Raw genomic sequence first — 26349 nt, 5'->3', positions numbered from 1 at the left:
TGAAAGCCCCCACTCTCAACCCCAGGCTGCAATTCAGCTGCTTAAGGCACAGCAAACATTGACATCATTGGACAAAAACAAAGACACCAACCAGGATAACTTGGAGCAAAACAGCAGCCTGTAGGCTTGGCCTTTATTGAACTGTTGCAACAGGGTGCTCCCCTCATTTGCAGGAGAGAGGAGGGACCCAGAAAAACGGCAGCAAGGCCTTATAAAGACTTTTGAAATTGCCACCTTGTAGATCAAGACCACCCCCAGAAACATCATGCATACATCACAGAAAGGAGGGGTTGAGGGAGGAGTTGGTGGTAACCTGAGTGTCCTGTCACCTGGCTGGTTCCCCCTTTCTCCCTCCCCATGAGTACTTTCCAGGTGACAGAGGGGAGTTTGCAGTTTCCTGCCCCCCTGTCCTTTGTTCCAGTCCATGCTGAATCCACTCCCATATGGAAGTTCTTTGTGATCTTGATTGTCTTCTGTCTAGGACCATCAGGGTTGGCATAGCAACGGGCAGGGCTCCTGTGGATGTGCTGGGATGCTGAAGGGATTATGGCTGCCCTGTATCAAACCTTCCCCATTTTGTAGTCCTTCCTTCATGGAGTAAAATAAATGTGGAACAGTGCAGATCTGATGTATGGTTGATTTTCTATGAATTTATAACAGAAGCGTAGCATATGTAGTGTGTGAGTGTGTGTGAAGTTTGTACAAACTGAATGATGGGGGGGGGTTCCTGCTACAGTGTAAAACAATAAAAACTATTTATGCAAATATTTCAAATGGCAGGAGAGTGACAGAAGCTTCTGCCCTTGCAGGAGAATGTCAGCCATATTTAGAGGCCGAAATGGGGGCTCCAACGTGGGTCTTGCTGGAAAGACCCCCCCCCATTAACAGGAGAAGTATGGCAAAGCTGCCTCTGGCTCCTGCTGATTGATTGCATGTGTGCACGTCATGAAATTGATGGCTGGGTTTTTGTTGCTGTTTTAATGGAGCCTAGAAAGAGAGTTCTGGAAACTCCACCCGTCTCCCAATTGTGCCCAGCCTGGTGGAGAGGCCAGACAGCCCCACTTGCAGCCGGGGGGGGGGTGGCAGGGGCAGCTGTTTGGCAGTCAATTGGGTGCCTGGTGGAGGAGCCTGTTGCTGCTGCTGCTGCTGCTGCACTCTGGACCCCCCAGACCTGTGGGACTAAGAATAGCCTGGCCTGGCCCTGCTGGGGAAATGTGGTCTGCAGAGCCTGAACCAGCCGCTCTCCCTCTGCTGTGGGTCGGGAGGAGGAGGAGGCAGCTGGCCTGGCACAAGGAGGTTTCCGAGGGCCCCTGGCTCAGCCTTTGCTTCTGAGGCTGCTCCCTCGCTCGCCCCGCTTGCACCACGAAAGTGGGATGGCGGGAGGAGAAGTCCAAGTCTGGGCCTGCAGGTTCTCCCTGGGAGGAAGTGGCCCTGGCAGAGGCTTGCCTGCTTGCGCCAAGGGGCCACTGCTAAGCAGGCCACGCCAGCCCAGGGCTCTGAAGCCTCGCACCTGGAAAGCCCTCTCTCGGATGGAGGGGAGTCTCTCATCTACGAGGACAGGAGCCACAAGAAGCCACAAGACGTTCACTCTTCCTCCACCTCTGCCATTGTTCTCCCAGTTCAATGACCAGAAAACACCAAACCCCGTCCTGGGCGCTGTGCACAAACAAGCCAGCCCCCCGCCAGCCCCCCACGGGTTCCCATGTCTCTGGCTCGGACTGCAGGACCACCTGAGCCAAAAGGGAGGTCCATGTGAGGTTTTGGGATCTCAAGAGTCCAGCTGGTAAGTGGGGAGAAGCAGCCACTCCTTTGCGCTGCACTCACGCCACTCTTTCAAAGCACCCCCTCTCAGCACTCTTTGTGCCCTTTCCAGCTTTGAGTTAAGGAACCTTAAACCCACACACAGCACTTGGGGGGGTGCCTGTGGGGTGGGGGGCTCACTCGAAAGGGAAAGGACTCTCTTTCATGGGAGATTTTTGATGCTTCCGTCATGGTTCCTGAATTGCAAGGAGTCGGACTGGGTGGGGATCCCTTCGCCCTCTGTTGCTGCCATCCATCTGTCTGGAGAGACAATTGAGTGTGCCTCTGGGGGCTGGAGAATCACAGCGGCTGCTGTGGCTGCAGAGACCGGTAACTTGTACCTCCTGCCTCCTGCATTGTGTTGGCTGCATTTGCAGCACCCAACTGACCACCCCAGGGTGCAAGCTTGTGTTTAGCGCTCCTGGGCTGCCCAGAGGACCAGCCCTCCCTCTTCCAAGCCGCCGAGGGAAAGCAGAGCAAGATGTTGGCACTAGCTCGGCTGCAGGAGTTGCCCAAAGGAGGAGGCATGCCAGGCACCCCCCCCTTCAGGGACTCCAGGTTTCTGAAGAATTTACTCCTGAGCCTGTTCTTCTCCTGAAGATGAAATTCCGTAATTTTGGATGCACCAGGAGGGTTGTGCACCAGGAGGGTGCAAATGGAGCCAGCCTTAGAGAGCCTCAACAGAGAGAGCTGCTGGAGGGCAGCCCTCCAAGGCCCCCAGGCCGTGAGGTCTCCCCTTGGGTTGACCTCTGGGGGCCCTTGGCTCCCTGCTTCTCTTGCACAGACAGCTCCTTCAGGCCTCTCTCTCCCTGCCCCCACCGTGTGCTCAGGGCTCTGCTATTTGTTGACTTTGGCTGGAGGAGTCAATGACCGATGGGGCTTGGCAGTGTGTGTGTGTGTGTGTGTGTGTGTGTGTGTGTGTGCGCGCGCGCTGGGGGGGGGCTGTTTGCCTTTCATTAGGAAACTCCTAACAGCCCACCAGGGATGACGCACGTCCCCAAAGGAGACTGGCGGGGGTGGGGCGGAGTTCTCCCTTGGTAGCCTCAGCTGCTCCCAGACATCTCGGTGGCTGTCAGGGCCTGGCCTTGGACTGTGGGCAGCTGAGCGGGGGCGGGGGGGCATCTCTCACTTGCCTGGCTCTGGCTCCAACCCCACTGCTTCCAGGGCTCTTCAGGGCTGGGGTGATTCTGCTGTGGCTCCTTTAAGTCTGTGTGTCACTAACCCCACTTGTATTTTTTAGCTCTACTCCCCCCCCCCCCCAATTTGCAGATGGTGTTTTGGCTGCCCCAGAAGGGAGAGGCCAAGAAGGCTTTGGTCAGAGAACATGGGGTTCAACTAGATCAGGCATCCCCAAACTCAGCCCTCCAGATGTTTTGGGACTACAATTCCCATCATCCCTGACCACTGGTCTTGATGGGAGTTGTAGTCCCTAAACATCTGGAGGGCCGAGTTTGGGGATGCCTGGACTAGATGTTCCTTGGGGGTTCCTTCCAACTCTACCCAAAGTCTCTCAGTATGAAGGGTACTCAGCTCAATTGACCAAAGGCCTGCCTTTGTATCAAGGCCATTTCCTATGATTCCCCCGCCCTTCACCCTCACTTCCAGGCAGTGGGAGGTCCTGGGGAGCCTCTGCAACACCCGGCTTCTCCTCAAGGAAGAACCACACAGACTCTCCAGAGGTGAACTGTGGCTTCCCTTTGCTCAGTGCCTGGCAGAAGCCAGAGAAAACCGGCCTGGCCCACGAGGGCCTATTTTTACTTCTAAAAGGTTGCGCATCGATCGCTTCCTGATGGCAGCAGCAAAATGTCTCCAAGGTCAGGATTTCTGCTGGAAGGAAACTGAGAGAAATGCCTTCAACCTGGGCTTGCAAGAACAAATCTTGAGGTGTCCTCAGCAGGCTAAAATGATCCTCATGGGCATAGAGAAGGCAGAATTAAAAGCAGAAGGAGACCGGAAACTCTGCAATTGTTTGTCAGACTGTGAAAAAGGCAGGACTGAGGCAACAACCTGTGTGTGAAATGCTACAATATGCAGGTTTAAATTTAGAAGTGTACGGTGCAATTATTATTGCACAATCTTGACGTTTTCTAAGCATGTTTAGAAAGGCAGTGATGGAAGGATGGGGTGCTAAAGAGGATGGGGAATCTTGAAGGCTGGGAGCCACAGGGGCTGATGCTCTCTCTCCACAACTGAACCCCCGTTACTGGAAAGTGTGGGAGGGAGAGTGCTGCTCTTGGGCTGGGGTGCTGCTTGTGTGTTTCCTGTAATGAGCATCTGGTCAGCCTCAGGGAGAGAAGGAGGCTGGGCAAGATCCAGCAGGTTCCTCGGATGTTCTGAGGCATCTGGGATAGCACGAGACTCTTCATCTCAGGGCTGTGGATTCAAGCCCCACATTGGGCAAAGGATTCCTGCACTGCAGGCGGTGGGACTAGATGACCCTCACGGCCCCTCCCAGCTCTGTAGTTTTAGCTGGCCTTGGCTCACACCTCACAGAACAACGTCTGGCCTGCTGGATCAAACCCAAGTGCCCCCCCTCCCAGGCCAGCAGCACTCACCCTCTTTGCCCAGTGGCTGGTCAGGGGCTTCAAGGAAGCCAAGCAGCCCTTCTTGCTGTTGTCCGTCAGCAACTAATATCGACAGGCAGGCTGCCTCTGCAAATGGAGCTTCATGGCTGAGCTCACGGTCTCCTTCAGAAGGACAGGCGGTGCATCTACCGTCTCCTAACTTTATCCGAGGCAACCCTTCCTGAATCCCAAAAAGGTTTTCGACCTTCTAGGGGGTCAGTGGACATGATTTTCACCGCTTTACAGCTTCAAGAAAAATGCAGAGAGCCCAACCAACCCCTGTATACGGCGTTTATCAAGCTGACTAAGGCCTTTGACACTTAAAATCTTAATGCCCTGTGGACTGTCCTTCCAAAAATTGGCTGCCCAGATAAATTTGTGAACATTCCTCGGCTCCTTCATGGTAATATGACAGCAACAATCACAGATAACAATGGCTTTCAAAGTGAACCATTTACAGTGGGATCAGACGTTAAACAGATTGTGTTATCGTCTCAACTCTATTTATTAGTTTCATTGCCATGATCCTACACTTTGTCAAAGGGAAACTCCCCACCAGAGTAGAAATCATATATCGAACAGATGGAAAGCTCTTTAATCTGAGCAGGCTGAAAGGAAAGAGTAAGGTTACCATAACTTCCGTCACAGAGCCTCAGTCTGCTGATGACAACGTAGTGTGTGCACGCTCAGATGACCTCCAAACCATCCTAAATATCTTCACAGAAGCTTACGGAAAGCATGGCCTATCACTCAACATCCACAAAACCAAAGTGCTGCACAAACAAGTACAAAATAACCCCTTTGCAGCACCACAAATCCAACTCAATGGTGTAACGTTGGAAAATGCCAATCATTTCTCCTACATGGGCAGTTATCTTTCCACAAGAGCCAACATTGATGCCAAAATCCAGCATAGCCTGAGCTCTGCGAGTGCAGCTTTCTCCCGATTGATGTGCAGATTGTTTGAGGTCTAGGACATTTGCACGGAAACCAAAATACTTGTTTACAAACTATTGTACTACCAACCTTGCTTGTGAAATATGGACGGCTTATAAACACCATCTCCAACCCCTCGAAAGATTCCATCAATGGTGTCTCTGAAAATTTCTACACATGACTTGGGAAGACAGGTGAACTAATGCCAGTGTACTGGAAGAAGCAAAGACCATCAGTGTCAAAGCAATGATTCTTCAACATCAACTTCATTGGACTGGTCATGTTGTTTTGATGCCTGATTGTCGTCTTCCAAAGCAACTATTCTATTCCAAACTTAAAAATGGAAAGCGTAATGCTGGTGGTCAGCAAAAGAGGCTTAAAGTTGCCCTCAAGGTAAATATTTAAAAATGTAGTTTAAACACCAACAATTGGGAAACACTTGCCTGTGAGTGCTCCAATTGGAGAACAGCCTTGACCAAAGGTGTCGTGGGCTTTGAAAACACTGGAACTCAGGACACAAGGGAGATACGTGCTAAGAGGAAGGCACACTTGGCAAATCCACACCGTGATCAACTCCCGCCCGGAAACCAATGTCCCCACTGTGGAAGGAAGTGTGGATCCAGAATTGGCCTCCACAGTCACTTTGTTGTTGTTGTTTAGTTGTTTAGTCGTGTCCGACTCTTCGTGACCCCATGGACCAGAGCACGCCAGGCACTCCTGTCTTCACAGTTACTTAAAAAGGTAAAGGTACCCCTGCCCGTACGGGCCAGTCTTGCCAGACTCTGGGGTTGTGCGCCCATCTCACTCAAGAGGCCAGGAGCCAGCGCTGTCCGGAGACACTTCCGGGTCACGTGGCCAGCGTGACATCGCTGCTCTGGCGAGCCAGAGCCGCACACGGAAACGCCGTTTACCTTCCCGCTGGTAAGCGGTCCCTATTTATCTACTTGCACCCGGAGGTGCTTTCGAACTGCTAGGTTGGCAGGCGCTGGGACCGAGCAGCCGGAGCGCACCCCGCCGCAGGGATTCGAACCGACGACCTTTCGATCGGCAAGTCCTAGGCGCTGAGGCTTTAACCCACAGCGCCACCTGTGTCACAGTTACTTACAGATACATTAATTAAGACTGTGTTCATGGAAGACAATCTAAGAGTGATCGCCAAAGAAGATAAGATTATAAATACTGTATTGATTTCTTAATCATATAATGTGTCTTTTGCTTTAATTGTGATGTTTAGTTTATGTTTTAGTTGTTCCTTTGTTAACGGTGTGTTATAGATTGCTAAGACCGTCTTCATGGAAGACCATCTTACTTGGCTATGGGGGTCGCCAGGGAAGACTGCTAGACAGGCCGATGGCCCGACTCTGACCCACGCAGCTTTGAGCCGTGCTCCGGGGCAGTCCTGAGGTGGAGGCGAAGGCGAATTATTATTAATAGAGGCAGGAAAGGGGGCTCTACGGGCTCCCCCCGTCCGGCTTGCATTCGCCCCCTTGCAAGGCAGAGCAAAGCTGGCTCAGCGACTCCGCAGCGCCCCCTGGCGCCCCGCCCGCCCGCCTTCCCGGTGGGAACAAGCGGGGCATTCTCTGGCCGGGCGGCTCCCTTCCCGGACCCCCGACGAGACCCCGCCCGGCCCGCCGCGCGCCCGTGCCAGGCAGGGCCCAGGCCTGGGCACCACGCGCTAAAATTAGGCGGCGGGCGAGGCGAGGCGAGGGGAAGAGAGCGAGCCTTGTCCCTCCGGAGCCCCGACGGCTCCGCGCGCCTGCAGAATGGGGGGGGGGGCTGGCGGGGCTAAAGAAAGAGGGACCGAGGCGCGACTCCTGCCCTGCAGAGCGCGGACCCTCCCGGCCGAAGGGAAGAAGCCAAAGGGAAGAGCGCTTGGTGCCGCGCGTCGACCTGCGGAACTCCTTGCCACCAGCTTCGGGGTGTATCTCGCTTCAAGAGCAGCAGGGGGGCACCTTCCTCGGTCTGCGGCCGCACACACCTCCCTCCTCTGAGCAACTATCCGCAGGTGGGGGCAGAGACCAAAGCGGGAGGAGAAATGGATGATAATGATAATAATAATAATTTATTATTTATACCCCGTCCATCTGGCTGGATTTCCCCAGCCACTCTGGGCGGCTTCCAATCGAGTGTTAAAAACAATACAGCTTAAACATTAAAAGCTTCCCTAAACAGGGCTGCCTTCATATGATACAGCTGCTTATTTCTGGGGGGAGGGCGTTCCACAGGGCGGGTGCCACTACCGAGAAGGCCCTCTGCCTGGTTCCCTGTAACTTGGCTTCTCGCAGTGAGGGAACCGCCAGAAGGCTCTCGGAGCTGGACCTCAGTGTCCGGGAAGAATGATGGAGGTGGAGACGCTCCTTCAGGTATACTGGGCCTTTGAGGCCATTTAGGGCTTTCAAGGTCAGCACCAACACTTTGAATGGTGCTCGGAAACGTACTGGGAGCCAATGTAGGTCTTTCAGGACCGGTGTTACGTGGTCTCGGCGGCCACTCCCAGTCACCAGTCAAGCTGCTGCATTCTGGATTAGTTGCAGTTTCCGGGTCACCTTCAAAGGTAGCCCCACGTAGAGCGCATGGGTTTTGAAGAAACTCGAACTCAGGATGCAAAGGAGAAACATGCTAAGAGGAAGGCACGCTTGGCAAACCCTCAGTGAGGAACAAGGGGGGCGGGTCAGCAAATGGGGGGCCTCATGGCAAAGTTGGGCTGTTCAAGGGACTGAGCAGGAGCCCACTTCGCCTTCCCCCCTTGATGGATTCCGGGCCCCTCCGAGCAAACAGGGGCCCATCGCCCTGCATGAAAAAGTTATTTGGAACAAGTTTCTAAACTGCTTTTAGTTGTGTTTTCTACAGGATTCGTCGCTGCTGCTGTGTCTGTGCCCTGGCCCCCCCTCAGGTTCAGCCAGTCACCCCTATACTCCGACCCCCCTCCCTGTCTTGTGGCTCCCCCACAGAGAGGAGATTTGGGACCCCACCCAGTGGGGTCAAGGCAGCGGAGGCCGGGGCCAGATACTGGGTGCATGTCTCCCTCATGCCTCCTTTGCTTTTGGGGGGGGGCACCTGGTGATCCCCACAAACAGAAATGCTGGGCTAGTTGGGTCTCTGGGCTGATCAAGAAAGACACAGCACATTTCATGGAACCGTAGAGTTGGAAAAGGCACCCCCCCTCCCTATTTTCTGGTAGTAGAAGCGACTCTGGGGGCCACCTGGTCCATTTGTTCCATGGGCTGCATCTTGGGCCGCATCCTTTTAAAGACTTTTAAAGAAGAACAATCTGAGTGAGAGACTGCTGGTGTCCTTCTACCGAGGCTCCATAGAGAGCATTCTCACATACTGTATTTGTGCCTGGTTCTCCAGCTGTACAGCTAGGAAGAGGAAGGTGCTCCAGAAGGTCATAACCACAGCCCAAAGGATTATTGGTCATCCCCTCCCATCTTTGGAAGAACTGTACGGTTCCCGCTGTCTTAGGAAAGCAAACAATATCCTGCAGGATGCATCTCACCCGGGACACAGTCTGTTTGTACTACTGCCTTCTGGCAGGAGATACAGAAACATCAAGTCAAGGACAAATAGACTGAAAAATAGTTTCTATCCAAGAGCTGTGGCCTTCTTAAATGCAGTAACTCGATAGTGTGACCTGGGAGTTTGATGGGTGTGGGTGTGGGTGTGGCTGGAATGTGGTTTGTTTGGTTGTTGTTGTTGTGTTGCTTTTGTTGTTTTTAAGGGATGGCATCCAATTTCGTTGCACTTGTGCAATGTTGCACTTGTGTAATGACAATAAAGAATCTATCTATCTATCTATCTATCTATCTATCTATCTATCTATCTATCTATCTATCTATCTATCTATCTATCCTGTGCTGGTCCCAAGCAGAGCAGACCCATTGGGACTACTAGACATGGTAAACTGAGGTCCATTCATTTCAGTGCATCACCTCTGAGTAAACGTTATTTGGACCCAACACCTTGACTTTCCTTCCTGCACTCCAAGGCTGAAATGTTTTGGTTCTTAGGAATACTCTGCCGGTATAGCTAGCAATGGAGATGTTTTTAATATTCTTATAATGTTTAATTCATTGTGGTGGCTGTTTTAAAATCTAATTTTTATATATATATATTAACTTGCTTGTAAGCTTGAACTACAGCACCTGCTCTGTCTGGGGCAATGAACGAATTGGAAAAATAACACTTTGTTTATGATGAGATTAGGACAACGGCTTCCTATCCCACTACCATTAACAAAGCAAAATGTGAGGTTTTATCACTATTATTCATTTGACTTTCCCAACCACCTTTAAGGCAAAACTGCCTCTCAAAGCATTTTCCAAGCATACACAATGGAAATCCATAAAACCCAGCAATAAAATCAATGAATGTCTAAAATATCCATTTCCATCCAGGGTACTCAGACCAGAGAACCTTTCAAGGAAAGAACACGCCACTTAGCTTGTAAACTAAGTCCTCAAAGGCCATGGCAAAAAAAGGTTTTAAGGCCCTTAAAATAAAATTCTCATTTATGTATTTATAATCTATCTATCTGTCTATCATGGTGGTGTACAATGTATTAGGATAAAACGCAACAAAATAAACGCCCAGGTTTTGGAGATGAGCCAGAAAGGCTCAGGATCTGAGCCCACACCTTGGATGAAGCATGCTCCCCCCCCCCCCCCGGACTGGGAAAGACCTTTCTCTGCCCAAGACCCTGCGGAGTGCACCCCCCCCCCAGTCAATGTAGGACACAGAAACTGAGCTGACGGCTCCTTTCACTCCCATCCACCTTCTAACACCATGTTGAGCCTGGGGGTGGGAAGCAGGACTCCCTGGGCAAGCAGTGGTGTAGCGCAGGTTGCCAGCGCTCGGGGCCATGCAAAGCGGGTTGGGAGGGAGGGAAACGGTCAGAGTGCGCATGTGCATTCAACTGCAAGATCCTGGCAGTAGAGATAAGAAAAGTATTTCCGTTGTCTATGGAGGTCTCTTCCTGGAGAAGCTGTTTTTAACAGCCAAGTAGCTATGTTGAGGCAGTACTAGGCACTGAAATTTTGTGCCCCTAACAAATTTTGCGCCCAGGGCAACCACCCCTGTGCCCCACTATGCCACTGCAGGCAAGGCAGGCCTCCTCACCCCTGGTTAGACGCACATGACGGATGGTGGCCTCGCCTTCTGGTCATGAAGCTGTCGTGAAGCAGCCTCTGCTGCCCTCCCTCCGTCCAAAGAGGTCCTTTGCCTCGCTGACCTTTCCTGAGCCGCTTGCTGTGAACAAAGATTTGTGTGTGTGTGTGTATACACAGCTAGGCGGGACATGGGTGGCACTGTGGGTTAAACCACAGAGCCTAGGACTTGCTGATCAGAAGGTTGGCGGTTCGAATCCCCGCGACAGGGTGAGCTCCCGTTGCTCGGTCCCTGCTCCTGCCGACCTAGCAGTTCAAAAGCATGTCAAAGTGCAAGTAGATAAATAGGTACCGCTCTGGCGGGAAGGTAAACAGCATTTCTGTGTGCTGCTCTGGTTCGCCAGAAGCGGCTTAGTCCTGCTGGCCCCATGACCCGGAAGCTGGACGCCGGCTCCTTCGGCCAGTAAAGCGAGATGAGCGCCACAACCCCAGAGTCAGTCACGACTGGACCTAATGGTCAGGGGTCCCTCTACCTTTCACACAGCCAGGTACACACCTGTGAGAGAGACAGGGAGAGGGACCTACTCTGGCAACCACAGGACAGCAGCAGCTGAATGACTTGCTGTTCAGGATGGAGAAGTCCCCCAGATCTTCAGGCGAGGGTCTGGGGGCAACTGTGGCTGACAAATAACTGACAGCACATCTGGGAAAGGATCCCCTGGGCATTCCCACAGCACAGGTCCAGACTGGCAGCCTCCCCAGAGGGGAGTGACCACTCTAGAAGGGCGAAAGGACCCGCCCATTTTGGCCATCCCAGCTTGATTTGTTCCACAATGTTTGCAGAAAGTCTGCCCCCAGGTGAGGCTGGTGTCTGGTTTTGTGCTTCTGTTCTCATGCCTGCACCCTTGGGTGCTGTGGCCCCTCAGGGAGACCCAAAGCCACCTCTCGGCTCATCCTGCTGACTGGGAGCTCACCTGACCCGAATTTCACTTGGTGGGCAAGCAGTGCCCCCAGCTGGCCAAAGGCAGAACGACACCTTTGCCCCACAGAAGTGGAAACTGGGCAGCTCATAGGCCTTGCAGAGAGAGAAGCTCCGGAAGCAGAAAACCTTAATGGGGAGGAGCTAAGATGATTTAGACCCACTTGGGACAATCTAATCCGGCTTCCCGCTTCCCACAGTGGTCACTCCGATGCCTGCAAAAGCCCAGAAGCAGGGCAAAAATCTCCTGTGGCAAAGCCTCTGGGAACTGGCATTCAGGGATAGACTGCGTCTGCGCCTGGAGGTTTGTTGTGAGCTAACAGCCATTGGCAGCCTTCTTCCTCTTCCTCCATGGAGATGGCCCCCAGGCCATCGTTACAAGAGAGAAACGCAGGGGTCTCCTTTCTCCAAGACACACATGGAGGTCCCACTCCGTCAGTCTTCGCAATGGCCCTGAATCCTTTCGGCCCCCCTCTTCTGTTTCACTCCCAGCCCCACACTTTCCTTTTCAGATGTGGGGACCAGACCAGGACACCTTCGAGAAGGAATCGGACTTTGTGGTCCTCGGCTCTGTGTCTGGACTGCTGCCTCTCAGATGAGGGGGCCTATTTGCCTATCTGCTCCTTGCAGGGAATTGCAGGGGGAACTTGGAATCCTCCAAAATACCCCGAGGCTCAAAGATCAAGGGAGCGAAAGCTCCATGGTGTGTTTTTTTTGGGGGGGAGGGAGGTATGGCACATCTCCCGGCTAAGGGGCTTCTTGTGGCCCCCTGGGGACGGGGTGAGATTGCCAAGGGGAAGCTGTAGGGACAGCTGGGCAGCCGGAGACAGACCACTCAAGGGGGTAAAAGGAAATATTTGCATGTCTGGGAGAGGGGCAAGGAAAAGGCTCCTACTCGAGAGTAAGGTCCTTGGGGAGTCCAGGGAAGGTGGATGAGTTTTAGTATTTTGCTCTTTGGCTTTGATATTTGAAGCCACGGGATGGAGAGGAGAAAGACGTCTTTTGCCTCTCTCCGGCTGAGATGGAAGAGCAAGCCTGGCTCACAGGAGCAGCATCTCCCTTGAACATGTTATAAGAATTTAAGGTCTCAAACACATAAACTAAATGTTCATAAATGTACAAGGCAAACTTGCACATAAGTATATAAACCACGTGTCTGAAATAGTACAGGAGAACAATCCTGAAGCCATTTTGACTCTCCCAAATGGACCTCAAATATTTCTCTGCAAGGAGGAAGGAAAAGGGGAAAGCTTTGCAGTGGTCTTTGGACTGTGGGCACTGCTTACACCTCCCTTTTCGGATACAGCCTGGCAAGTATCACTCTCAATATGCGGAAGAGATTCAGGAACTAAGGATCTACTTTCTCCAAGGAAGGGCCAGGCTACCCAGAAAAGGCAATTGATAAGGCCTAATCAGGTATCCTGGCAGACAGGAGAGAAGCAACACACTCAAATTTCTGCTGGGGACAGCCTCCTTCTGTGATGTATGGATGATGTTTTGGAGGGTGGTCTTGAGCAGGTGGCGCTGTGGGTTAAACCACAGAGCCTAGGACTTGCCGATCAGAAGGTTGGCAGTTCAAATCCCTGTGACGGGGTGAGCTCCCGTTGCTCGGTCCCTGCTCCTGCCAACCTAGCAGTTTGAAAGCACCTCAAAGTGCAAGTAGATCAATAGGTACCGCTCCGGCGGGAAGGTAAACGGCGTTTCCGTGCGCTGCTCTGGTTCGCCAGAAGTGGCTTAGTCATGCTGGAAACGACTTGGAAGCTGTACGCCGGCTCCCTCGGCCAATAAAGCGAGATGAGCGCCGCAACCCCAGAGTCGGCCACGACTGGACCTAACGGTCAGGGGTCCCTTTACCTTAACCTTGAGCTACAGGGGAGGCAATTTCAAAAATCTATATAGAGGCTTGCACACCAATGTTCTGGGTTCCTCCTCCCTCCTACGTGTGGGGAGTGAAAGACCCTGTTGCAACACTTTAATAAAGATCAGGCTTACTAGTTGCTTTGCTTCTCAATATTTTTTCCTACCAATAGGGAACCCCCTTAAGGACTCTATATGGGCTCTGGAATACCCCATGATGGGAAAAGGAGCAGGTTTTTCTTATAACAATTGCAAGAGGGGATCTTTCCTATTCAGCATGCAATTCTTGCAATCAACGTCCCTAAGCTCAGAGTCTCTGTGGGATCAGATCCGGGCAAAGGGTCTCCTGCAGCAGGGAAAGTGTGTTAAGTCCCGCTTCCCACATTCCTGGGGGTTGGACTGAGGACCTTCGAGGGTCCCTCCCAATTCCACAGCTCCATCATTATCTGATTCTGCACCCTTCTCTGGGGAGCTGTGAGCCAGATGAAGCCCCAGCTGCCCTGGGAGAAGGAGAAGCAGGCGCCCCCAGGACCCACCCGAAGCAAAGACCACGCCGACCGGGTCCCAGGGCTGCTGTTGCGTTTATTCCAGGGTGGCTCCCTTGCGGCCCAGCTGAGGGGCTGGGGGCTCAGCCGGGGGGCCAGCCCATCTGACGCCCGCCCAGCACGTGGAGGTGGAGGTGGTAGACGGACTGGGCCCCCTGCTTCCCGTCGTTGATCACTGGAAGAGAAGAAAGGGCAGAAGCATAATTGGCAGGGGGCTCTGATGCTGCAGGGAGAGTGCAGGGGAGAAGCGCCCCAGGGCCCCAAGGCAAGGGCCCCAGCCTAGGGGGAGGAAGAGGGCCCCACAATCTGGCTCCAGAGGGGCGACTTGGGGGGCAGGATAGCCAGGCCCTCTCTCTGCGCCTGGTCTACCTTGCAGGGCTGCTGTGCAGAGAGGGCAGCATGCAGTGGCTGCCCAGGTGAAAGGAGGAGGGCGGCTGGCGCTCCCAGAGAGGGATGTTCCAGGGGGATGGTGCCCCCCTCAAGAGGCATGCGGGATTCAGAGGGGCACAGTGCCTCTTCCCGGACTCCAACCAGGTCAGGCATCTTGGGGTCACGGGAGGACAACGTCCCAGGGAGTCTCCACCCAGAGGGATACACACAGGATTCCTGCCAGCCTCCAGGGTGGACCAAACCCCCTCTCTAGCCCAGGGCAGAGGGGCAGGATTTCGCGGGGTGGGGGGCAGGGGGTTGGCGCTCTGGGCTGCTACTCACCCACCCGGTAGCCGTCCTCTAGGCCCTCGGCCTTCGCCGTCTGGCTGGCCACCAGCAGCAGGTGGCCCAGGAGCTGGGGACAGGGGAGGGGAAGGGGTGGCTCTGAGACCCACAGGGCCAGGCAGGACCCCCACCCAGCCTCTGCGTTGCAGGCAGATTCTTATTCTGATTATTTATTGATTTTTATTATATATATATATATATATATATATATATATATATATATATATAATATTTATATATATACAGTGGTACCTCGGGTTAAGAACTTAACCCGAGGTACCACTGTATATGCTTTGTTGGTTTTAAAAGAAAAAACATAGCACAACAAAGAAAAACACATCAAATACAGTGGTACCTCGGGTTACAGACACTTCAGGTTACAGATTACACTAACCCAGAAATAGTACCTCAGGTTAAGAACTTTGCTTCAGGTTGAGAACAGAAATTGCACAGCGGCGGCAGCGGGAGGCCCCATTAGCTAAAGTGGTGCTTCAGGTTAAGAACAGTTTCAGGTTAAGAAAGGACCTCTAGAACAAATTAAATTCTTAACCAGAGGTACCACTGTATGTACTACTCAACCAAAAGTAATCCGAAAAAGAGTTTACACTTCTGACATCCAGAACTGAGTTAATTCTTCACTAATTCTAGTATGACTTCCGATCTCCCCACTGTGGTTCCTAAGTTTCCTTTCACTGCACACTAAGATTCATCTCTCCTAAATACTCATCGTTTTGGCTCTGTAACTATCACCCAATTCATGCAGAAAATCCATCCAAACCTGGCACAGAATTTATGTTGTTACAATGTTTTTTAAAAAGTATTCTCTATATACATTCCACTTTAAAAAAATATTGTAACCACATAAATTCTTATTCTCTATTCTTTTTATTTATTGAATTTATATACTGCTCTGTACCCGGAGGTCTCAGGGCGTTTCACAGAATAAAATCAAGATATAAAACCACAAAATACATTAAAAATAAAAACAACAACCCAATAGCTCCCCGACCAAAACACACATTTTAAAAGGGCATAGGATTTCAATCGGATCAACCAAAGGCCTGGTTAAAAAGGAACGTTTTTGTCTGGCACCTAAAGGTGTGTAATGAAGGCGCCAGGCCAACTTCCCTGGGGAGAGCATTCCACAGACGGGGAGCCTCAAATAAAGTCCTCAAATAAGGGACAAAAGGGCTTTGGGAGCATTGGAGCATTGATAATGTGCCCTTGGCAGGGCCAGAGTTAGGTTTGTTGAATATATGCTATATGGTAATTTATGGACTTAAAAGGTATCTAAAGCCATTTGCACATAACAAAATATGTATTTTATCAAAGTAATTGTTGAACTGAAACACAACTAAGAAGTATATTAATAGTGAAATATAGAAATGAGCAAATCCGTGATATTTGAGGGAGCAGGCGGGGCCCATCATAGGAGCCTGCACAACACAAAACACGGTTGCTGGATGTAGGTTTTATTTTATTTGTTTTTTATCTTATATTTTGGAAATGGACATCCAGGTTTTTTCCCTTTAAATTTTTTTTGGGGCCCCAAGAGAATGGGGCCCTAAGCTATAGCTGGTTTAGCTTATACATAAATCCAGCACTGGCCCTTGGTGCCCGTGACGTTTGGCCGGAGCGTTAGGAAATAAATTGCAAAGGCAGGTCCCTGCCCCAAGGAAATTACATGTGAACTTTCCACAAATGGGAAAGAAAGGGCACAAGTGAGAGAAAAAGTCCTCGCCCGGGACGCTTTTTACCGCTCCCTCTGGAATATGGCCATAATAGAGACTGTTACACGTAATTTGAGATTCTAATGAGGACTAGAATCCCAGGGCTCCTTTTAGATGACCTGGAATTCCTCCTTAATGAAACTATCATTTCCAAGACAGCTGCCCTCTCACTTCTGTGCCACGGTTGAGGGTTTCTGCCCCCCCCCCCGCCGATCTCTGAACGCCAGTTCCCTATTGATCCTCTTCCCCCTTTGAGCAGGGCTGGCCCACCCCCGCCCCCCTTGGGGCAGAACCCGGGGTGCCCTCAGTCTTGCCCTCGCTCACCTGGGCATCGCTCTCTGCCACGCGGCTGATGCGGGGGATGGGGCGCCGGGGGATCACCAGGAAGTGCACCGGAGCCTGGGGGGCCACGTCTCGGAAGGCCACGCACTGCGGAGAAGGGAGGGGCAGAGTCAGGAGCCCCGTGGGCGGGAGGGAGGGGGTGCCCAGGACCCTCAAGCGCCCGGTGCCAGGCCTCCTTTGCCTGACCCCAGAGGGGCAGAGAAAGGTGCCCTGACATTAATGTATTTTTAAACTTTTGTGGGAAGCCAGCCAGAAGGGCCTGTCAGATGGGGGACGTCACGAGATTCAGAGAATCTCATATATGCATATGGTAAGTTTTTTTCCCTTTTTAGTCTTTTAAATTTGTTCTTGTAAAAACCAATAAAAAATATTTCAAAAAGAGAGAGAGGGGGAGAAACTCCAAGCCCCTGCCCGCCCGCCCCCCCCAGTACCCACCTGGTCGTCCTTGTAGATGATGTTGGCAGGGATGGAGCCGTCCAGGATCTTGCTGAAGATGGTGGGGCCGGACCCCTCGGCCGCTCGCTGGGCCTTCTCCACCTCCCCGTCGGGGGGCCCTTGGGTGGCCACAAACGCCCTCGGCTGCAGGCAGACAGGGAAGGATCAGCCGCCATGGGCAAAGACCTTGCCAGTCTCTGGAGGGTGGGCAGTGCCAACCCTTCCTGCTAAGGGCTATGGAGGCTGGAGGGGGGAGCCCCCCACATTCTCAGTCTAGCCTCCCCCCACCACCATTCTGCACAGCACAGGATGGATCAAAATGATTTTTTTTGTTTAAATGGATTTTTAAAATATAAATTGGATTTTTAAAATAAAATGCTTTTGGAGGAAAAAACTTTCCAAAGATTTTCTATTTCAGTTACATTATAGTCCAAAGGCTATTCACCAGGAAATAAGGATTTGTTTTAAGTTTTTCATGTGTGCTGAAACTCAGTCTAAGGTGGTGGTTGTTTTTTAAAAATTGTTTAACCACATCAGTTAACAAACGTGGATACATCTGCTATAATGTTGATACGGAAAGGGGGGGGGCATGTCTTCTTTACCTTCTTCTTCGCTACAATATATCCATTTATTCCAATTGTCAATGTCAAAAGGGACTAAAATCTATAAAATTCATAGAAAATCAGCGTGCCAGTTTGCTCAATTACTCTAGGACTCCATCACACCTCCCCTGTCCAGCATAATCCCTCAAGCAAGGTGTCAAGACCCTAATCCTTTCAAATTGCTCTGATCAGCCTTTCCTCCAGACAATGTCAGGTGGCAGACTATGCATATTTGGGACTATTGTTTTCTCATCCCCAGGAAGTGTTTATCTGTGCATATCTCCAGCTCTGCATATTCCCCCCTCCCTCCTCCTTATGTTAATCCGGTGTAGCTCTGCATATTCCCCCTCCCTCCTCCATATGTTAATCTGTGTAACCCAACCTCCCTTTAATATATTCATGATGTAATCTGTGTAACCAAACCTCTCTTTAATGTATTCATGACGTGTTTTGCACTGTATTCTGGGACATGGAGGGAGTTTCAAAAACTCATGTCACCCCTTTCTCACTGTTCAATCTCGCCTTGAACCTGTTGCGCAATAAACTTGGATCTTCTGCAGTTTGCTCCTGTCTCCGGCTGAGCTCATTTTCCTCCGCAGGGACCCACGGACTTAGTCCGATGAGCTGGGTGGCAGAGCAGCCTCGCACCCAGATTTTTGCCGTAACAGTTGGCTGCCCAACGTGGGGCATGCGGTTCTCCCGCGTTGCTGACCGGGGGCCCCGAAATCTTCAGCCGGCACCAGGCCATTTTGCCTGGGAAGATCCTTTGGACCCCCGGCCATCTTCCGGGCGGTAATCAAAAGCCCCAGGAGTTCAGCCGGGGAGCAAAGAGGGATCCAGCCGGCTTATTCATCCTGGGATCATCATAGAAGACACGTGAGTATAAGAGAAAGGAAAAACCCAGTGCACTGGTGGGAAAGGGGTGGAAATCTCCTGGCAACTGAATTCTCTGCCCTCCTCTCTATCGCTCCTTCTCGCCTGTCTCTTGGTCCAATTGGTGAGAGAGACCGTGGACTGCTGCTCGACCCAAAAGGGGGGTTCTGAGCTCTATCTCTTTCTCTATATTTCTCCAGCCAGCCGCACCAATTGGGAGCCCGAAAGTAAGACGGAGAGACCCGACTTGAAAGATAGCCGACTCTCTGCAACGGGTATCCCAGTTGAAAGCAAGGGGTTGGAGTTCTTTTTCCGAACTTCCCGAGCGTCCTTGCTAGGGGGCAGGAAGTGGTCTTGCTTTCTATCCAATCCCAGCCGCACTGGTCGGTGCCACGTAACACGTGTATCGTGCGTGAGCCCGCTTCCAAAAGCAAGGGGGATTTTCGGTTCAAAACTCTATCCAGGGATCACCCGATCTGGCACCGCACGGCGCGGGCGTTCAGTAGGGCCCCTTTTCCTGAGATTGACGATAGGTAGGAGGTTGCCAGGAGGGATAGCCCATGAGGAATTGGGCGGGATCGGCAGAGTGGAAAAGGACCCCAGGTTATTGACTAAGGAAATAGGAAGGAATACCGGATAGCTAGAGCTCTTTAAAAACCCTCTAAGGAAGTTGCCAAGCGACTAAAGACCCCTCTTTACTATAAATCCCGTATTAAGTATATCAATCTCCTAGATATACCAATCCTTATCGCCCTTTCTCTTCCCTCTTTCTGTCTAGACACGCGTAAAACATAAAATGGGTACCCAGGCTTCCAAACGCGAGCGGGCTCACTCTGGGAAGAAGGCTTCTAGAAAGCCATCTCAGTCTCAGAAGGACCCTGACTCTCCTCTCCAATTTGTCATCACGTATTGGAAGACGATTCCTGACGACAAATTATTATTGAAGCAAAATTAGAGAACCTCTGTTCTGAAATCTGGCCCACCAGCACCGCCTCCGCCAAGCCCGAATTGCGTTGGCCGGCTGGTTAACTGGTGGTGTTTGAAGAGGCAAGGAAGCTCTTAAAACCTTGTGGGACCTTCCTACTATATATGTTTACATGTTGTCTGTTATGTGTGTTGTGTGTTAATACATATATGAGAATATGTGTGTTTACATGTTGTCTGTTATGTGTGTTGTCTGTTCCTTCTGTCTCTGACAGACTGCCTTTCTTAAGCGCGCATAGTTTAAACTGCAAGCTTGCTTCAAAATTTTAAATTTAAGGAAGCTATGCTGGACCGTATCTGGACCTTATCAGTCCTAAATAAGACAAAATGAGAATGAAGGGTGCAAATGTTTACCCCACCTCTTGCTTTGCCGCAACTTTTCAGATCGTGAGTCTACAGTCTATTTTGGAATGTGAATGTTTCTAATGTGAATTAGATGTTTCTGCTGCAAAAGCGTAGGTGAGCACAACTGCTCTCTCAAGCTAAAATGCAGTGTATTTATTTCATGAAGCACATGCCTATGAAAGTATGGTCTTCCTTCTAAGAAAATATCTGAGTCCAGTTTTAACTTTGATTTGGTTGGACAGAAGAGTTATTGTAAGGCTCCTGATATCAGGCCTCTTTTCTTAGAAAATGCCCCCCCCCCTTGTTTCATTCTGTCTCTTTCAGGGTTTTTTTTCTTTCCTCTTCTTCTGTGCCAGGTAAATTTACTTCCGAGTAAGCTTCCTTTAAAGGAAACTGCAAAAGGGGGGGGGCATAGATTAGGTTTACTATTCCTCTGCAAATTCAGATTAGGCTTACTATTCCTCTGCAAATTCAGGAAAAATTGTCACTTTTGTATTCCCTTTAAATCAAATCTATGGCTGTTTTAACTATGCTTTATAAGAGATCCTCTCCCTATCTTAAGAAAATGTTCACTTCAATCTTTCTTTAAAGATCATTTGTCTAGGAACTTGCACTCTAAGGAACTTGCACGTCTAAGGAAGTAAACTCAAACTAATCTCAAGATCTGCTAAAGGGTTCTGTATAAAGTTGGGAATTTTTATTTTCCTCTTCCCTAGTACATGATAGGAGCATTGATTGTGCTCTCTTCCCCAGTAGTGCCTGTGTACATAAGTATGTGTGTGTAGTACAAATCTTGCTGTGAACCCTTTATTTTGGAGGGTTGGACTAGATGACCCCAGGGTCCCTTTCGACTCTCCCAATTTGTGGCTGTGTGGAAGGACATGTGTCCGCAAGCATTGCAGGGTAATTCTTAAATTCTGGTGTGGTGATGGAGTTGAAATTCAGCCTAGCTTTGCTCTTTAGTTTTAAAAGGTGAGAGGTGAAGCTGTGATGTTTTGAAGCACAACTGGTAATATCAAGCATTTCAGTGATTACAGTGTTTATCATTTTGTCTACTATTTAAAATCAGACTTCAAAGTCAATTCAAAGTTTCAACACATACAAATACATATGGGCCTTGACCAATCCTGTAAATAAAGGGGCAGGAAAATTTTGTCTGCAAATGGTAAGGCCGAAATAACTTAGAATGTTAAAAAAAAAAAAAAAATCCTATGAATTGACTCTGGCCATTTTTTCCCATATATAAGGGCGCGGCATTGTTCCACGAATGGCCAGAGGGATATTAGCCCTTTCCTGTACATAAAGGAAGCAGTCGCTTTGCTTGGGCTGAAATTGCTAGCTTTTGTTGGTGAATACTTCAATTGCTGAGTTTCCCTTTTTTGTTTTAAATCTAACCCTCTTTTAAAATCTACTCCTTACCCTTCCCTTATTCAAATTCTAATTTTGCCGAAAGATGCAACATTTCAATAGTATAAAAGATTTGCTGAGACATGAACTCCACACATGCACAGAGACTAGATCAGCTAAAAAAAAAAAAAAAAAAAGATAGGAAAAGAAGAGAGAGGAAGGAGGGGGAACTGTAGGGGGGGGAGAGGAGGTTTATGTAAAACTTGGAACCATTGAGAGAAATCACCCTTAATGTGTCTCAAGTTTGAAATCTTAACATGTCAAATTCTTTTCACAGGTAAATATCAAAGCATTCCACCCCTCAATGGGATTTAAGTCACAGACTTTGTTTGTGTGCATTTTAGGAACAGCATTTCCTGACAGGCTTCTCACATGAAATAATTTTCCCTTTTAACAGGATATGTGAACCCCGATAACAAAGTGTTTGTCCCTTTTTCCTCCCACAACAACTTTCTTTCTGTTCTGTGAAATCCCTGCTGTATTAGTGACTTCCATCCCTTTGTGTCTTTGACACTTTTAAAGTTATAAATAATCTGTTTCCATTTATTTAATCCATTTTTCCATGATGTCTATGAAATTAATCGAAGCATAACCAAACATTGTTTGTGGAATGGTATTTGTTTACCTTTTGCCTGAGCATTTCTTATTAATTCTGTCATTTGGCTGTTCAAGGTACTTGCACAAAGTTACATTGCCATTAAGTCATTTTCCAGTATTTTGCTATTAACACTCTAGCCGATGTTGTCACATCAAGAAACACTCTTTTATTTTCATTGTTACTTCAGATTTCTTAAAATTCTGTGTCTTAGCATTTATTTATTTTGGTTCCTCATAGGTCATTGTGTGTGTGTGTTTGTGTGTGTGTTTTATTATTATTTTAACTGTGTCTTTTAAGTCCACCCTGTCCTTACAGGATATCACTTCTACAAGTGTGTTACTACAGATCCAATGAAAAGCTTCGCTACCACGAGACTTATTACCTGCAACAACAACAGATACCAAAGTTTTCAAAGTGGCCACAGCAATTTCTTTCAAAGGGGAAGTGGGGCTGACAAAGAGGGGAGGAGTTGAATTGCAAGGACAATTTTGACTTTATATTCAACTGATATTTAATTAGTTTGTTGTGTATTATGTGTTATTATGTAGGAATGTTGAAATGTGTTTGACAGTGTTATTTCCACAAAGGGAGGAATTTTTGTGTGTGTGTGTGTAATTGTCTTATGTTTAATGTATACTGCCTTATTCCTTATACCCCAATGGAGGATTTTCATACATTTTATGCTTTCTAATGGATCAGGCTATTGTGTAGTTCAATGTTTAGATAACCACATTTCGCTGTCCCACCTGGCACACTGCCAACCTTCCCTACCCATTTTAAAATGTGTTAAAACTCGCTTTACCAAGGAGAAGCTTCAGGAAGGTGTATATGCCTTGATTTAGCAGGAATGATCCCTTATAGAGTTAAATTGACTTATTTGGACAAGTGCCCCTTTTAAGAATGGTTTTCTTTTAACAGATTGGTTTGAAGAGTTAAGAACCATGGGGCAAGATAAATTCAAATTGGACCCAGTGTGAATTGGGCATGTGTATCCAGGCTGCAATTAGCTTTTGGTCCTTTAAGTGCAAGTGAGCAACTTCCCATGACTGCAAGACCAGAGCCTCTAAAATAAAACCCCATAGAAAGGCCAAGGTAAAGACATTTCCCTCAGGACGTGTCCAAACCTGCCAGCTGTGATGGGTGCCAGGCAACATGGCTAATATGAAAGCCCTAAGTGGATTCACCAGGGATTGCCACTACTGTGACACGTGAGACCACAGAAGAGCTACCTTGACACCTGAGAACACAAAATGGCGGGGGGCAAAGCAAACTGCATTTTTTTCCAGTCAATAGTGGACCTTCCTGCTAAACGTAAAGCATAGACCACTACTGAACAAAATACAACAGGTGTTCCTTTATGCGATATCCTATATCCAGCTATCTGCACTACTATACTTGCAAATGACCTTAAGAGGCATGGCTTGCAAGTCCCCTTCAGGTTTGCACAAACCCACACATCTAGTACGATAGATACAAAGTTATTATTTAGTGCATATCTATATAACATAAACATACATTGTATTGGTCCGTGTTGCTCCCTCCTTTGTTGCCCTGCTCAACCCACCTCCTTTTCCATTAGGGCCTATTCCCACTCACACGGCACCCCTACCTTCACCGAGATTTAGGGTGCGGAGAAAAGATTTGCAAGTTCTTACAGAACTTTAATGCAAATCTATCTCCGAATGGGGGACTGATACGGAAAGGGGGGGGGCATGTCTTCTTTACCTTCTTCTTCGCTACAATATATCCATTTATTCCAATTGTCAATGTCAAAAGGGACTAAAATCTATAAAATTCATAGAAAATCAGCGTGCCAGTTTGCTCAATTACTCTAGGACTCCATCACACCTCCCCTGTCCAGCATAATCCCTCAAGCAAGGTGTCAAGACCCTAATCCTTTCAAATTGCTCTGATCAGCCTTTCCTCCAGACAATGTCAGGTGGCAGACTATGCATATTTGGGACTATTGTTTTCTCATCCCCAGGAAGTGTTTATCTGTGCATATCTCCAGCTCTGCATATTCCCCCCTCCCTCCTCCTTATGTTAATCCGGTGTAGCTCTGCATATTCCCCCCTCCCTCCTCCATATGTTAATCTGTGTAACCCAACCTCCCTTTAATATATTCATGATGTAATCTGTGTAACCAAACCTCTCTTTAATGTATTCATGACGTGTTTTGCACTGTATTCTGGGACATGGAGGGAGTTTCAAAAACTCATGTCACCCCTTTCTCACTGTTCAATCTCGCCTTGAACCTGTTGCGCAATAAACTTGGATCTTCTGCAGTTTGCTCCTGTCTCCGGCTGAGCTCATTTTCCTCCGCAGGGACCCACGGACTTAGTCCGATGAGCTGGGTGGCAGAGCAGCCTCGCACCCAGATTTTTGCCGTAACAATGTTATTGTTTTAGTTAAATAAATTATTTAAATTGCTATTAAGGACCTGATTATTTTTCTCCTTCGGATAAAGTACAGCAGAAAAGTGGTCCAAATCTAAACCTCACGATAATTTCATAATTATCGGTCTATGTATTTCTAATAGTACAACCAAATCAGTAATTTTTTATATAACTGTAAAAACTGCTCTGAAATTTTATTATTTCAAAAAGGAAACCTTCATCTGGTTGTAAATATTAAGATTATACCAGCAATAAGGAGTCTTTCTGTAAAACAATTATTGAAATCAAGTCTTAAAGACTAGTGATTTAAATTGTGATTTAAACCGATTTGATTTCAATCATACCCACTCTGCCACAGCAGCTTTGTCGCCTTTTCTGAACCTTTTCCAGCTCTAAGAAGTCCTTTGGGGGGGGGGGGGGGACACACCTGCTTGCATGCAGAAGGGCCTGGGCTCACTCCCTGAAGTCCCTCTTTCCAGACAGGGGCTGGGTGAGACCCTCTGCCAGAACCCCGCAGCCCAAACTGCTTTTCCACGTGGGGCAGCAGTGGCCTAGTGGTTAGAGCGCCGGACCAGGGTGCAAATCCCCCCATGGCCAGGAGGCTGACGGGGTGACTTTTGGGGGGGGGCAGGTGCTCCCTTTCAGCCTAGCCCACCTCGCAGCATAGCTGTCAACTTTTCCCTTTTCTTGTGAGGAGTCCTATTCGGAATAAGGGAATTTCCCTTAAAAAGGGGAGGAAGAATGTAAGTTGTTTTTTTATGCAACAACAGCAGCAAAAATATTATTGGCACAAAAATGGAAGCAAGAAGAATTACTGACAAAAGAAGAATGGAGGGTGAAATTAATGGACTATGCAGAGCTAGATAAACTAACAGGAAGGATTCGAAATCTGCAGGACCAGAAATTCACAGAAGACTGGAGTAAATTTACAGACTATTTGAAAAGTAACTGGGATGATCAGACCACGTTTGTAGGTTTGCAAGAAGTTTTGTGAGGAGAATTATTGGAAGTATTGCAAAAATGGATAAAGGGGAGGATGGTTAGTTAAGATAATTAAAGGCAATATGAACTTCAGAAATGCATAAGAAGTGGTGAAAACGGTGGATCATCAGAGGTGTTGATGGAAGTCCAAAAAAGATTGTATAGGTGATGAAATATTGTGGTTTGTACTATAATTTATATATTAAATTTAATACAAATTATTTTTTTAAAAAAGGGGGGAAGTTGACAGCTCTGCCTGGCAGGGTTGTTGTGCGGACGAGAGGGCCGGGCTGGGAGCGAGCCCACCTCGCAGGACTGTTGTGAGGATGAACTGGGGAGGAGGAAGAGGAAGAGGAAGAGGAAGAGGACCACCCAGGTCGCCTTGAACTCCTTGCAGGAGAGAGACGCAACAAATGAGCCGCGCGCGCCCCCGCTTCCCCGCGCGCGCGCCCGTGCGCGCCCCTCCCGTCACCGCTGGAGGCGCTGCAGCCGCCCAGGTCTCCCTCGGGGGGGGGGGGCGGGGCGGAGAGAGTGAGAGAGTTAGAGACGCTTCCCGTCGAGAGCGAAAGGCAGACCACCCACGTCGCCCCCCAAAGTGAGGAGGGTCTCTCTCCCCGCCCCCGGGTCCGGAGCAGCGGGGACCCCCGGCTGCCGGGACGGGGCGACCTTCGTGCCCCCCTCCGCCCGGGAGCCAAGACCCAGGGGGCGCGGAGGGGAGGAGAGAGAGCCCCGACGGGGCGGCAGGAGGACCCAGGCGTCCGGCGCCCCCCTACCTGCTGCAGCCGACCGAGCAGCCCTCGTCGGAGCGCCCCCCGCGCCAGCGCCGCCGCCATGCCCGCTCTGCTGCCGCCGGAGCCCCGCCCCTCGGACGCCTGGGTCCTCCCGCCCCGTCCTTAACCCTTCGCTGGCCCGAGACCTCTGCAGGAGGCGCAGAGTTAACCTGCGGAACTCCCTGCACAGGAGGGAGTCAGGGCAGGGCCGGATTGAGGCCCTCAGCTCCTGAAGGTCATGGGGCCCTTTCTATGTCCAGCTGTCCTTTGTCAACAACAAATTGTAGCTGTTTTTGGTGTTGAATAGATGCTAGATGGCCACTGATGGACCTAAAGCCATTTGCAGATGCAGAATGGAGGCACCCTATATATAGAAATGAGCAAAG

At 49.5% G+C, this 26349-nt stretch overlaps 1 protein-coding gene across 2 annotated transcripts; it reads right to left on the bottom strand.

The window, feature by feature from the left end:
• Window positions 1-13803: 13803 nt before the first annotated feature.
• HINT2 (histidine triad nucleotide binding protein 2) lies at window positions 13804-26076 on the bottom strand. 2 transcript variants are annotated; one of them, XM_083703034.1, is made up of 5 exons: window positions 25967-26076; window positions 17008-17151; window positions 16555-16659; window positions 14498-14570; window positions 13804-13961 (listed from the first exon to the last, which is right to left on the bottom strand). In XM_083703034.1, exons 1-5 carry the CDS (start codon window positions 26024-26026, stop codon window positions 13870-13872), a joined length of 474 nt encoding a protein of 157 aa, XP_083559160.1. In that variant the 5' UTR covers window positions 26027-26076; the 3' UTR covers window positions 13804-13869. The 2 variants fall into 2 exon arrangements, with proteins under 2 accessions (XP_083559160.1, XP_083559161.1); XM_083703035.1 differs by having other exon boundaries at window positions 14502-14570.
• Between the last annotated feature and the right edge of the window lie 273 nt (window positions 26077-26349).

The sequence above is a fragment of the Podarcis gaigeae genome (genome assembly GCF_964106915.1).
Source record: "Podarcis gaigeae genome assembly, chromosome: 11".
Lineage (NCBI taxonomy): Eukaryota > Metazoa > Chordata > Lepidosauria > Squamata > Lacertidae > Podarcis > Podarcis gaigeae.
The sequence above is the reverse complement of the archived record's forward strand: the minus strand, read 5'-3'. Positions and strand labels throughout refer to the sequence as shown.

Bases quoted from the DNA above. Each gene is read 5' to 3' on its own strand.
- HINT2 (XM_083703034.1), bottom strand. From the start codon at position 26,026: ATGGCGGCGGCGCTGGCGCGGGGGGCGCTCCGACGAGGGCTGCTCGGT. The intron at 14,571-16,554 runs GTGAGCGAGGGC...CCCTGTCCCCAG, and splicing joins TGGCAGAGAGCGATGCCCAG to CTCCTGGGCCACCTGCTGCT. The intron at 13,962-14,497 runs GTGAGTAGCAGC...CTTCTCTTCCAG, and splicing joins AGAGGACGGCTACCGGGTGG to TGATCAACGACGGGAAGCAG.